The 14,062-nt window shown below is 37.0% G+C and overlaps 1 protein-coding gene across 1 annotated transcript; it reads right to left on the bottom strand.

Moving 5' to 3' along the window:
- Positions 1 to 1,531: 1,531 nt before the first annotated feature.
- slc37a2 (solute carrier family 37 member 2) lies at positions 1,532 to 13,671 on the bottom strand. Its single transcript, XM_052111937.1, has 18 exons — positions 13,089 to 13,671; positions 12,375 to 12,456; positions 12,098 to 12,188; positions 11,802 to 11,880; positions 10,682 to 10,817; positions 10,154 to 10,230; positions 9,152 to 9,318; positions 8,716 to 8,753; positions 7,657 to 7,794; positions 7,145 to 7,235; positions 6,098 to 6,160; positions 5,886 to 5,971; positions 5,138 to 5,186; positions 4,737 to 4,810; positions 4,470 to 4,548; positions 3,800 to 3,897; positions 2,579 to 2,643; positions 1,532 to 1,947 (listed from the first exon to the last, which is right to left on the bottom strand). Exons 1-18 carry the CDS (start codon positions 13,145 to 13,147, stop codon positions 1,932 to 1,934), a joined length of 1,488 nt encoding a protein of 495 aa, XP_051967897.1. The 5' UTR covers positions 13,148 to 13,671; the 3' UTR covers positions 1,532 to 1,931.
- Between the last annotated feature and the right edge of the window lie 391 nt (positions 13,672 to 14,062).

Genomic DNA, 14,062 nt, shown 5'->3' with positions numbered 1-14,062 from the left:
GACCATGTTTCAGTTACACTTTCTATGAAGTCCATATTTATAATGCATTTGTAATGTCTCATAATACACCTTATAATATGTTTTAACTTCTCATAAATAATTGTAACCACAATTGTTATACATTACAATACGTACATATTCATTGTTATACCTTAGAGTATAATGCATTATAACACAAGCAAAATCCAACTTTATCTGCAGAAGATATAATGTACTACACTGTATATATCTGTAATATAATTGATATGCTTTAAGTATAATGACAAAATAAATAAAATCTTATAATCATCCAAAAGATGTGTTTAAGTGGTTATAAGACATGACAAGCCATGCTGGAAGTTATATACATCACACATGCACAAAATGCAAAATAACACACATTCAATGTAAATTTTGAGCTGTTATGAAAAACACTTGTAAAGCTTCATGGTTAAAATATATCGGAAACTCTCTCATGAGAAAAAAATATTTTAAATAATTTACTGTAAAAGGTACATGCACTCTCTTGTTCAACTATGTAAAATATTACCATTACTTATACAGGAAAATCATACTTTTTACATCTAATATTTTCATTTTTATTACATTTTATGGTAAAACTTCTGGATTGTCTTTTAAATATATTTAAAAAACATTACAGTATATTTTACAGTTACTATTCCCTAATCAACTAATGTTTTATTTCTGTAGCATTTTTAACAGTATTTTACCATAAAAATTACAGATTTTTTTACAGTGTTTATTTATTTCCAGATTTAAATTACATTTTGAATCCCAGAATTTCAATGTGGTCTTAGACTCATCTGCATTTTAAATTAAAACACATAATACTATAAAATATATATTTTTAATTAAAAATATATTCTTTTTTTGTAACATATTATTTTGATTACATGGCTACTATGCTCAGAATCATGAAATCTGAGACAAAGCTACAGGGTGAAGCTGGTCTTCTTAACCGGTCTACAAAATTATTACAGGGTGTTTCTTCACTTTGACTTAAATTTGAAGTGAATCTGAAGACATGAGTATTTTTGCCTGTCACGCACTCTCATTTAAATAGGATCTATTCCCTAAAGCTAGAAAACCAGCTACCAGTAACATCCTTCTGTACATCCAGAGAATATAGCCTCAGAGAATACAACAGTCTCTTGGGATGCTCTGAACAACTTGGAATATCAATACGGATATATCGAATGGGCTTTGAGAAGCGGTGTAAATGTTTGTGTGTGATTATGACCTCAATATACACTGATTCACCTACATACTGTTACCTAATGATGCATTAATGACAGGGAAACATACAGTGTACATGGACACTTTTGGACATAATGTATGACTGTCGTTGCATTAGTGACATCTGCTCTGTTTCTCAGAACTAACTTGTATGAGTGAATTCAGTTTCGCACAAGTTCACTCTAATTCACTTCTAATTATGGACATGTTCCAAAAAGTGTCCAAACACTGTGGTTAAATACGGTGTCCAAATACTTTCTGGACTCACTATATTTCATGGAGACTGACAAATTAGTGAGAATGAACATGCTTTTATTGACATGTGTGGTTCATTACACGTGTGATATTTGAATGATCATTGACAAACAGATCAGATAAAAGGCAAATGCACTGATGGCATATTTTAATAATCAGGCACTAAAAACATCCTGTCTTAACAGAAAGGAGGTTAGTGATTCCCACTCAGGTTCTGTGTGGATGAGGGTGTGTGTGACTCTCCTCCTCCCTCACAGCAGCAGCTGAGCTTTGTTCCACTGTCAGTATAAAAGTCTCATGTTACAATTTTCATTTAAAATAACCCCGGAGGCAAAAAAAAAAGGCTCAAGCGTGTTGAATCAATCCTTGGTCCCTTTTTGTCGTTACGCTGCAGGTAAGTTTCCATGACAGGTGTGATATTCTCTTGTTCTGCGGGCAGCTCAGATCTCTTTGAACCTGAAATAAAAGCGCAGATGAAACCACTGCAAACCCATGGTGCAAAATTAAACACTTCCTATTGATTCATTATTTTCCACCTCAACACACAGATCCCTGTCAGTGCTTAGGGAAGACAGTGAAAACGAACAAATCCCCAGGTAAGTCGCAAGCTCTTAGAATAGCTCAAAAATAACCAACTGAATCACATTGATGGCAGGAAGGCCCAACTAATTAATCAAAGAACTACAGCTCTTTTTGGTCATGATGATCTATTTATATCTGATTTTTGGCTGCCTCTTATATCAAGTACACATAATGGTAATCAAGCAGCATCAATCCGCAAATTCAAAAGTCAATGGTTAAAAATAAGGCTTAATAAAGTCATCAGGCAATGACGGCTCATTATAGAAGATTGTGCTAAAAATAATCAGGTCACTTAAAAAATACCAAACATGTCCTTTTGTGTAAGTCATACGACTTTGGTAGAACATGCGGGTGAGAAATTATGATAGAATGTTCTTGTTAGGGTGAACCATTCCTTTAAGAGCACCATTTTATTTTCTTTTTTAAGTATGAATTATAAGTATAATTTGAGGGACTCCTTACATATTTCATCATAAATGCATAGAGGAGGAGTGTGGATGTTTACCCTCTCGTTCTTGTTGTGTATCCGCACCATCCTCTGATCTCCTTATAGACAAGCCTGGACAACAGCTACAGAAAGAGAACAACAGGAGGAGACAAAGACAATGAATAAACAACATTCTATCACCATGTAAATGTAAGACTATTTTTATTATAATACTGAAATATACTAAACTATACTGGCAGCCAAAAGTTTGGAATAATGTACAGATTTTTGCTCTTATGGAAAGAAATTACTTCTTTTATTCACCAAAGTGGCATTCAACTGATCACAATGTATAGTCAGGACATAAATAAAATGAAGAATTACCATTACAATTTGAAAAAAAATCAGAAATTCTTAAACTACTTCGAAGATTTCTGATCAAAAACTCCCACATGTGCAGCATGACAGCTTTGCAGATCCTTGATATTCTGTCAATTTGTCCAGATACTCAGGTGACATTTCACCCCACACCTCCTGTATCACTTGCCATAGATGTGACCGTCTTATCAGACAATTCTCACGTACCTTACAGTCTAGCTGATCCCACAAAAGCTCAATGGGGTTCAGATCCATAACACTCTTTTCCAATTATCTGTTGTCCAATTTTCTTTGCCCACGCTAACCTTTTATTTTTCGGTTTCAAAAGTGTCTTTTTCTTTGCAATTCTTCCCATAAGTCTGCACCCCTGAATCTTCTCTTTACTGTTGTACATGAAACTGGTGTTGAGCGGGTAGAATTCAATGAAGCTGTCAGCTGAGGACATGTGAGGTGTCTATTTCTCAAACTAGAGACTCTGATGTACTTATCCTCTTGTTTAGTTTTACATCTGAACTTCCACATCTCTTTCTGTCCTTGTTAGAGCCAGTTGTCCTTTGTCTTTGAAGACTGTAGTTACACCTTTGTATGAAATCTTCAGTTTTGTTTTGGCAATTTCAAGCTATATTTCATTTTTGACCTAATATTGACCTCAAGACATGCCAGTATATTGCATACTGTGGCAACTCAAAAACAAACACAAAGACAATGTTAAGTTCATTTAATGAACCAAATATCTTTCAACTGTGTTTGATATAATGGCAAGTGATTTTCTAGATCAGTTGAACACCACTTTGGTGAATTAAAGTACCCATTCCCTTCTGAAAAAGCAAAATCTGTACATTATTCCAAACTTTTGGCTGCCAGTGTATACTAAAATGTACAGTAACTATAATTATAGGTGAATACATTTTGAAGTCTCACCAGACAGGCCAGTACATCAGCAGTGATGAGCATATAGAAAACATTATTCCAACCAGTGGGAGAGATCAGACCTGCCAACAGAGGCCCAACAGCGGCACCTAGAGGCCATTAAATATATTACACAATATGCAGTATATCCACAAGAGTGTTAGGTTTTCAATATAAACAAAACTGAAAACAAAAGTATTCCAATCTTTGTTTCCAAAATTTCTTTAGTTACATTCACATTTACTCTGTCAACAGCCTATTAAAACATTGTTCCAATTTTCAAATGGCAAGGAAAATAACTTCATATTCAAATATTATAGCAAGACTACAACTGGACCTTTAATAAAGACCATTTAATTTCTGACTTAATGAAAATGTTATCATCACTTACTCACCTTCATGTCATTCTAAACCCTATTTATTCATTTTTTTCTTTCTTTCTGTGATATACAAAAAGAGATGTTTGGCAGAACGTTAAGGACCGACAAGCTCAGTCACCATTCACTTTCATTTTATGGGAAAGATCAGACTCAACATTCTTCAATTTTTCTTCTTGTGTTCCCCGGAAGAAAGTCGTATTGGTTTAGAATGACAATTACATTTAGATTTGTTTTTTAATGAACAATCCCTTTGACATTGTTACACAAGTAAATTGCATGAAGATACCACATTCCCTGCATACCTATTGATCCAGTGCCGTCAATAATGGCTGTTACAGTGGACAGTGCTCTCGAGTTTCCTCTGAGACACTCATGGGTGCCCTAAAAAACAAAATGGTTATGAAATTTACAACGCATAATGCTTGTTGCATCACAAATGTGTTTATTGACCAGTTATTGACAACAAGTGTTAGAGGTCAGTGCAGGCTTATCTTCTTTTGGGCCTTTATTGTTTGAGACCACAAATGACCATGTGAAGAGCACATGGTGGAAAGGTGCACAATGCTTACTAGGTCAGCGGACACAGCGGTGGTGATGAGGGCGTAAGGTCCATTCACGAGAGCACCACACCACAGCAACATGCCTAAAGGTCACACAGGGGCATAACATCGGTGCAGCACTTTAATTTACTAAATAATGCATTGCAAAATAGTAGCAATTTAGCTACGCCACACAGTTATTACTGTTTTAAAAGCTGTTATGCAAGCAAGCTCAAGCTAAATGCAATGTTATATTAACTAAACCTGATAACCTAGACTTCATGGCATTTTATTCCATTTCCAGGGGCCTAATATCACCCCTTAAAGTAAACATTTGACACTGCTGTGAAAATATAATTTAGTGAACAGCAGCAGAATCCAGGTTTTAGGAGATAAATGGTTGTTGAAATCTTTGGGGTCTCTATACTCACCGATGGTGGTGGGCAAGCCGTTCTGCCCGATCTTATTGTACAGGAAGAGCTAAAGGAAGAAAAGCAAATATGAAATAAGCAACAGTTCTCAAAGTAAAGAGAAACCTGCTAAGGCGTTTACACAGATTCACAGGTAAACTCAAGCTTGTGGGTGTTGTGTGCTCAAGATTTCAGATGCCTGTCAAAACCCTGAGCAAACTTCAAGATGTACTGACAAGCACATCAGCACACTTCTGTTTAACGTTGGAATCCGGTCACTTCGTGTCTGCGAGCATAGCCAGTTTTTCTCCTTTCTTTGCGCAGGCAAAAAGTAATCGAAGGATCACAATCTGTTATGACTTACATTCACCGATAGAATCAGTGCCACTAGACATAAATATAGCACTTTAAAACACCCAAAAGTCTTACATTTATGGTCAATAAACCAGTGTAGGGGGAAGTACTTTGGAACAATAGCAACTCATAATTTAAAGTAGTTAAAGTATAGTCAAGCTAAGCTAAACTACAATCAGAAACAGATAACTACATTAAATCAGTCTGAAGGAGCCATATCTAGTCAATACATGCTTATCTGTTAGATGATAAAATGTCACAATCAGAGCAGTGTTTATCTGGCACATACCACTGTTACATACTCTTTGTAATTCAAATCATTCTGCAAAGTCGTGTTGAAATAGAGACTTGCATTTTGTTGATAATGTTGGCCACGTCTGAGCACAAATGAGGTATAATTACGATTGCTACTTACCATAGGAGCAGCAATGATCAACATGGCACAGCAGGTTGTGGCTCTGCCTCCACTGTAGTCAGATATTAAACCAGCCAGAATGCCACCTTACAGAGAAGAATATAGACACCGGTTTAGAGAATGCATGTCCTTAAGATTCATGCCTGAATATAAACATGTTAAACACAAAGCAAACCAGCTTATTTGCTGACCTACTAAGTCCATGTGCTTACCCACAATTCCTCCAACATCAAACAATGTAGACAGGTCCCCGGCTTCTTTGGGATCAAAATGAGCTGAGAAAGAGAGCACAAGCAGTTTGAAAATTCTTGGAATGTATTAGTAATAGTACAGATGACGACCAATAATGGATTGGTGGTGGGAAAGGCTGATAACCGATTAATCGGCCGATTCGTTTTTAATATTGGCTAAAATAGATTGTTAAAAAAGAAAATCGTATTTCTTCCTTACTATGACGGGCACAGACTAAAAGAGTCCAAAATGAATAAAGACCCAGATGCAGATTATTGTTCAACCAAAATCATAAAAATAACCAGAAAAAATTAAGCTTTGGTACATAACATGGGACTTTTACATTATTTTCTCTTATTATGAAATGATGTAGACTTGACCCGGTTACAATGCTCTGCATTACATATTATTATTTTTTTTAACCAATTACTTTTTACTATTTTTATATTTAAGCCGATAGTTGTTTGCAAAAAGCAACAATCGGCACCTTTTTTATTTTATCTATAGAGGCCAGTGTTATACTGTAGAACCATTTTTCTTTTATAACTGTAGAATCCTCCAATGTGGCAACAGAGGAATAAAAAATTAATTAAAGAAAAACTATCGGTATAGATTTATGCAGATAACCGATGGTTCCAAAAAGCAACTACTGGCACAGTTTCCATATCATCTCTAGAGGCCGCTGTAATACTGTAAAACCAATCTTTTCTAACTGCAGTATCCTCCATTGCCAGCAACAGACAAATAAAACAAAAACTATCGGCAACTATCGGTATAGATTTATGCAGATAACAGAGCTCCAAAAAGCAACAATCGGCAAATTTGTATTTTATCTCTAGAGGCCGCTGTAATACTGTAGAACCAATCGTTTCCTACTGTAGAATCCCCCATTGCTAGCAACAGAGGAACATAGAGGAATAAAACAAGAACAAAACTATCAGACGACCAACGTCACCAATTAATCTGTAAAACCGATATATCGGTCCACCTCTAGACTGGAGTAATTGCGATCTAATAAAGATTCTTACCAACATTAACGATGTATGAAGGAAGCCAGTAGAGGAAGGTGTAGCTGACCAACTTGGCAAAGAGCAAACACAAGGAGAACTCCACCACACCCTATATAATAAAAACAACAGGTTTTCCAACAATGACACAAAAACATAACTACTTAATGTGCACTCTGTAGTAGCTTGCAATTTTATGGTCAACTTTGGATAACACTAAAGCTGCACTACTAATGTAACTGTTCTCTGAGGATAATTCACTCGTGTTGTTTTGTCTGATAAAAGCAAAAGGAAATCCAACAGAGTATAGCTTGACTAAAAATAGTCAAATACCTTTAGAGAGAACTAATTAACCGAAAACTTTACAATAAGAAACATGCATTACATGAGTAAAGCTGAAGGTAGTTTGAGAATGCCAAAACACAGAGACTTCATAGAACAGGTTGATCCAGAGTTACAGACACATCAGGTCAATTCAATGTAAAATGGCTAATATATTGGAATAACAGTGGTGAGAATAGGAAGCAACTCACGGGAATCTTGAGTGCTCCACAGAAGCTGATGGCCTCCATGTGGTCCTCCACTGGCTCTACAACTGTGGATGTATGACTGCTGAAGATCTCCTCGTTACTGGATGAGTTCCTCAGTAGAGGTTCCTGCTCCACACTCTCCTAAACACACAAATACAAGAGAGCCTTTTAATGGTTTACGGTGTCAGTTTTGTCAAGAACAAAATTAGAACAGGAGCACATTTGTCAAACACTGTAAACTGGGTCACTTGATCAGTTTGATCTGAAGAATTAATTCAGAAGAGAAGCACTCTCTTGCTGGGATATGACTTTTACAACTCTAATGGTTGCCTTTCTGCTTTGAATTCTCAAGCAATTTAACAACAGCGTTATTTACTAAAAGGGTACTGAATGATTTAATGTTACGTTTACTGGCTCAATTCACATTGTAAATGACAGGGCAAAAGGTAATGCATTGAACCGAAAGTACACTCACGGAGCACTTTGAGGAACACCTGTACACCTAGTTTTTCATGCGATTATCTAATCAGCCAATCATGTGGCATAAGTTCAATGCATAAAATCATGCAGATACAGGTCAGGAGCTTCAGTTAATGTTCACATCAACCATCAGAATGGGGAAATTTTTTGATCCAAGTGATTTTGACCGTGGCATGATTGTTGGTGCCAGATGGGCTGTTTTGAGTATTTCTGTAACTGCTGATCTCCTGGGATTTTCACGCACAACAGTCTCTAGATTTACTCAGAATGATGCCAAAAACAAAAACATCCAGTAAGCGGCTGTTCTGCAGATGGAAATTCCTTGTTGAAGAGAGAGGTCAACGGAGACTGGTCAGACAGGTTTGAGCTGACAGAAAGGCTACCTTATCTCAGATAACCACTCTTTTCAATCGTAGTGAGCAGAACAGCATCTCAGAATGCACAACATGTGCGTTAGGATGAAAGTGTTCCTAATAAAGTTCTCAGTAAGTGTATAATATTGTACTGATGTAATATTTCATAGTGTGCTCCTATTTCACATTGCGTGGTAAAGACATCACTAAAGGATGCAAGTGAACTCACGTGGTGTTGAGGTGGAGTACAGTTTACATCTTCAGGTTCTAAAAAAGAGAAACCATATGTTGTGTTCAAGACAGGACGTTCTTGGTTTCTTAAAAATATTTGAGTTTGAGAAAGAATGCTGGACATCATTTTCATAACTGCAGTGAATGTTAATTGTATTTGCTTCAGATTCCTCATTATGCTTCCGTCTTTAACTGATCTGAAACTATTTGTTCAGTTTCTATAATGATGATAAATGTCACAAGTTGTTATTAAATGTCATTTAAAACAAACCTATCTATTTTGAAATACTGATACCTTTGCATATAATGCAACTTAATTTAAATAATCATTGCTCCTGTTTTCCCTTTGTTTATCCTTTTATTCCTTTCTTTGTAGTCAATGTGCATAGTACATAAACAAGCCACTTTCCTCTGATTTAACATGCATGACTTACTCTCAATCAGGAACAAAAAGCAGAGGACACCAGTGGAAGCGATGATAATACCAGGCACAATGAAGGACATGCCCCACGCGGACGACACATAGGCACCAGCAATGAGAGAGCCCAGGATGTTCCCCACTGAGGTGTGAGAGTTCCATATGCCCATGATGAATCCACGCCTGCATGCAAAAACCATCATGAAGACAGTACAACTATGTGCTTTTCTTTCATTCCAAAAGGGATCAAGTCATGAGAATCGCTTTTACACATCTTATGAAATACAACTTTTTGATGTTACTATGAAAACTGTGAGCACGGTTAATCACTGGCTTGACAAAGCCAATAAATTGTTATTCTACAGACATGTAGAAGACCAAAATTATCCATTTTAACTCCTCCTTGAGCTTTCAAGCTACATCCACCACACTTGGCACAGACCTTCAGACTGTTCCGACTCAGGTTGCTCTATCTTTTATAACTGATCGGATTTACTATTTTCTCGTAAAGGACAATTGAAAATCCCCCAAAACCCATAGACTTGCATTGACAGAATGTTTAAACAGGCCAAGACTCTGCTGTGGAATATTCTTGAAGTCCCACTGTCAAAACTAACCATCTAGAACACCATAGCAATACCTAACAACTAGCCAGAACAACATAGTAATGCCTAGCAACCAGCAGGAACACCCTAGCAATGCACTTTCTATCTGTTTGTAGGCCTGTACAACCTTTAAACTTTTAAAACAAGCCTTTGTCAAACCTTGGAACTTGGAAACACAGCAACCAATAGAATGTGCCTGGTCAACTGTGGCTGGTGCCGCTAAATTACAGTATCTCAAAGCATGACGTTTCTTTCACAGAAAATTGGCTTTAGATATATTAAACTGCCAATAGTTAGGGATGATTTCTGTGGAGATCTGTGTTAACTTGCGTTTATGAATGATGACCGTGCGATTCTGCACAGTCAACAGCACAAATACTGTGGACACAGTACAGAATATGACAGTCACTTACTTTCCCTTCCCAAACCAGTTCCCGACACATGCCACCACAGCCGGCCAGCCCGTAGTCTGCACCAGCCCATTTAAGGCCTGCAAAGGAAGGGCAGAAAAAAATAAGGCAATCAGAGAGCCTGACTCACACATGGTCTTGACATGTCCAAGAAGCAAAGTAATCCTCTCCTGATGCCGTCATGCGCTAGCCATGTGACTAACAGCAACATGACTCGTGACTCTTTACTGTGAAATAACAAGTTGGGGACATAAATATGTATGTTGGGCTAAAAGAAAACTTCAAAAGACATGATACCAATAGTCTTCTCTACTTATCCACATCCATTATGGGTTATTACATTTCACTTTGTGAATTATTTACTGGTGTAAAATGTGTTACAAGAGAAGAATCACTTCTGTTTTTTTTTTTGGGGGGTGAATTCTGATCTCCTTATAGTCTTTTGTTTTTATTGAGCAGAGCAGCTCATCCTTTAGGAATCACTGGTTTATAGTTGCACAAATTGGGAACAGATGATGGCATGCATCTTACCTGAACAAGGCAGTAATACCAAAGTGAGTGGATGTTCCAGTAAAAACCCAAACCAAAAAGAGCAGTGAAAAGCCCACTGAGAATCATCCCAGAGCTCAGGTAGTAGCGCAGGGGCAGTCGTTCTCCAAACATCCCACTGTCAGAACAATTTACAACTAGGTGTTATACCTCAACAAACATTTTAGTTTTTGTTTATTTGACAATAAAAGCCTAGAGGCATCTCAACATTTTGTAAAGGATAACACAAAAAGGAACTTTTTACACATTTACAATCAAATCCGCTCCGGAAAGTCATCGCATGTTCGAATGGCTGATTTGGAAAGTGTAAAATCCGGTAGAAAATTATGGACATTTTATTCAAATTTAAAGGGATAATTCACCCAAAAATGACAATTCTCTCATTATTTACACGCCCTCATGCCATCCAAGATGTGTATGACTAACAAAGATTTTTAGAAAATATTTCAGCTCTGTAGGTCCATACAATGCAAGTGAATGGTGACCAAATCTTTGAAGGTAAAAAAAAAATCAGCATAAAAGTAATCTATAAGTGGTTTAATCCATGTCTTCTGAAGTGATATGACAGGTGTGGGTGAGAAACAGGTCAATATTACAATATAAGTACAAAAAGTACTTTTTTACAAGGCATTCTACTCCCTGCCCAGTAGGTGGTGATATGGACGAAGAATGCGAATTACAAAAACAAAAAGGCGCTTAAGAGAGCTGTTTTAAAGTGGAGATTTATGGTAAAAAAAAAAAAAAAATCGTTTCTCCCCACACCTATCATGTCACTTCAGAAGACATAGATTAAACCACTGAAGAATTATAGATTACTTTTATGCTGCTTTTTTGATCTTCAAAGATTTGAACCCTGTTGACTTGTATGGACCTACAGAGCTGAAATATTCTTCTACAAATCTTTGTGTTCAGCAGAAGAAAGTCAGTCATACACATCTAGGATGGCATGAGGGTGAGGAAAAAGATGAGAGAATTTTCATTTTTGAGTGAACGATCCCTTTAATGGGTTCCTGACTTGTTTTCTGAAGTGATTTTTTCTGAAGTGATTTTAACAACATCTTAGTACAGTGACATTCATAACCAAGAAACGTCAACATCATACCTAAAGAACATGCCGATGGCGTATGTAACGAGGAAGCAGTTGTCCAGCACTCCAAACAGATTGAGGTAATTGTTTTGGTCTATATTGAGAAAAAGAGACACGAGTTAATGGATGTAACACACTGCTAGAGTTTTTAGGAAACCTCAGTGTAATTTGATATTTGTGTGAGGCCCACAGTGAGTCTGGTTTCTCTCAAGGATATTTTTCTCCATTAACCAACATCTTATGGAGTTTTGTGTTCCTTAACCCAGTCGCCTTCATCCTGCTCACTGTGAGAGAAAAAGAATGAAACTCACCAAAAGGGACCCAATCACACCAGGTGTCATTGTCAGTAATGTTGAGGTCTGCTGGATGAATGACATTAGAGCAGTTTCTATGCAGCTGACTCTGCAAATGCAAAAATACATAATTATCATAATGAAGTTGACACAAGCAGCCCCTTACGGAGCGTAATGTACTATGAAATTACAGGCAATCATGTAATTTACGTGCAAAACAAATCTGTTTTCAGGGCAGAGCTGCAATCACTCAGACTGTTAGTGTTTAGATTCGAGGTCATTGAATTTGTATTACCTTAACAATACTGATAGGCTTTCGAGAGAGGTGGTAGCTGGTGTAGAAGACAAATGTGAGGATGAGGATAGAGAATCGGTACCTAAATCAAAAGGGAGGAAAAAAAAAAAAGTCAAAATTGCAGTAGCATGAGCAAGAGCTTCTAAATCTACAGCTGGAGAAACTTGGGAGGCATTTGCTGCATTAAATAAAACACTCACCCAGTGATAGAAATGAAACCACATTACGTGACTTACAGGAAAAAACAGCCTCACTGAGCACAAACACACAACTATATGATCTTTTTACATTTCCTGCGGGGAACGCACACAGAGCTTATGCTCCATGCACTTTGCAAAAGTGAAACCAGCAACATTTAGGTCAAAGTACTGACTTTATTTCAAGCAATAGTCCTGATCTCCCATTATTGGAACACATCCACAATGGTTGAGAATGTGTAAACGTGACTGTGTATATACACACAGGTTTTGATATGCTGGAATGTGTATTGAAAATGCTGAAATGTAAACTGGCATTGATTGAAAACATTATAGATGAGCAGTGACCAAATTTTAGGAGGTGCTAAACATCTATACCATAATCAAAAATCATGTCTGCTAAAATAAAAGCCCTCATGATGAAGGGTCAAGCACCTTCTCTTGTTCTAGCATCAAAGCCAATATTAGTTGTATTTAGCATGCAGAATGAGTTATATGTTAACATGGGCTTACTTACCAGCCGTCTCTAGAGAAAGAGGTGATGAGTTTGATGCCCGGGGCCAATGGAGATCTCATGTTTACAGGTTTAACTTTGTTTGTATCTTTGCAAAAAAACGCTTTCGTAAAGTTTGTCCGACGTTATTGATTTTTAATAAAACATTCCATTTCAAGTAAGAGTTCTAAAAACGCAATTTTTAAACTACAACACTCGCCACGACCTCAAATCAAGAACAATTAAAATATTCAACGAAACAAGTTGATAAAATCAGAACTAACGATCCCGTTCATTTCTACAAGTGACCATGTTCGTTGGAAGCCGGCAATCCTAATCCAGATGTGTCAGTTTCCCATTTAAGACGTGCTGTTATTTCCTAATTCCAGAGTTGGAAAAACTTTCAAGCGCTCTGAATTTCTAAAGATTTCCATGTTTGCCTTCGCGGTGGTGCGTCTGTGTCTAAAGCCGGCGGCTATTAATACCCTTCTGTCTGTTCTACAACATCACATGAGCATTCATTGATCTTCAGCTTTACGTGTTAAAGGTGTATCGCCGCCATTCCTGTTTTCCACTCTTCGGAACACTGTGGATTATCTGTGGCGTGAACATGTGATGCAACGTTACGTCACAAGGGCTTCAATCATCAGCTGTAATTAACCCTTCACGTGTTCAACTGACATCTGATGTGTTTATATGTTTTGAGTCTAAAATTATATCTGTGATAGACATCGTACTTAACAAATGAGATTGAGATGCGCTTCTGCTAGTAGTGCAACACATACAGGCAAGTAACATATGCTATTATTTACATTACATGCATCCTTAAAGGGATAGTTCACCCCGCTGAAAATGATCTCATCATTTACTTTCTTCTGCTGAACACAAATTAAGATTTTAAGAAGAATATTTCAGCTCTGTATGTCCATATAATGCAAATCAATGGGTGCCAAAATCTTGAAGATCCAAAAATCACATAAAAGCAGCATAAATGTAAT

Source organism: Xyrauchen texanus, chromosome 3, assembly GCF_025860055.1.
Source record: "Xyrauchen texanus isolate HMW12.3.18 chromosome 3, RBS_HiC_50CHRs, whole genome shotgun sequence".
Lineage (NCBI taxonomy): Eukaryota > Metazoa > Chordata > Actinopteri > Cypriniformes > Catostomidae > Xyrauchen > Xyrauchen texanus.
The sequence above is the reverse complement of the archived record's forward strand: the minus strand, read 5'-3'. Positions and strand labels throughout refer to the sequence as shown.

Bases quoted from the DNA above. Each gene is read 5' to 3' on its own strand.
- slc37a2 (XM_052111937.1), bottom strand. From the start codon at position 13,147: ATGAGATCTCCATTGGCCCCGGGCATCAAACTCATCACCTCTTTCTCT. The intron at 12,189-12,374 runs GTAATACAAATT...TTGCATTTGCAG, and splicing joins AGCCTATCAGTATTGTTAAG to AGTCAGCTGCATAGAAACTG. The intron at 9,319-10,153 runs GTAAGTGACTGT...TTTTGCATGCAG, and splicing joins AACTGGTTTGGGAAGGGAAA to GCGTGGATTCATCATGGGCA.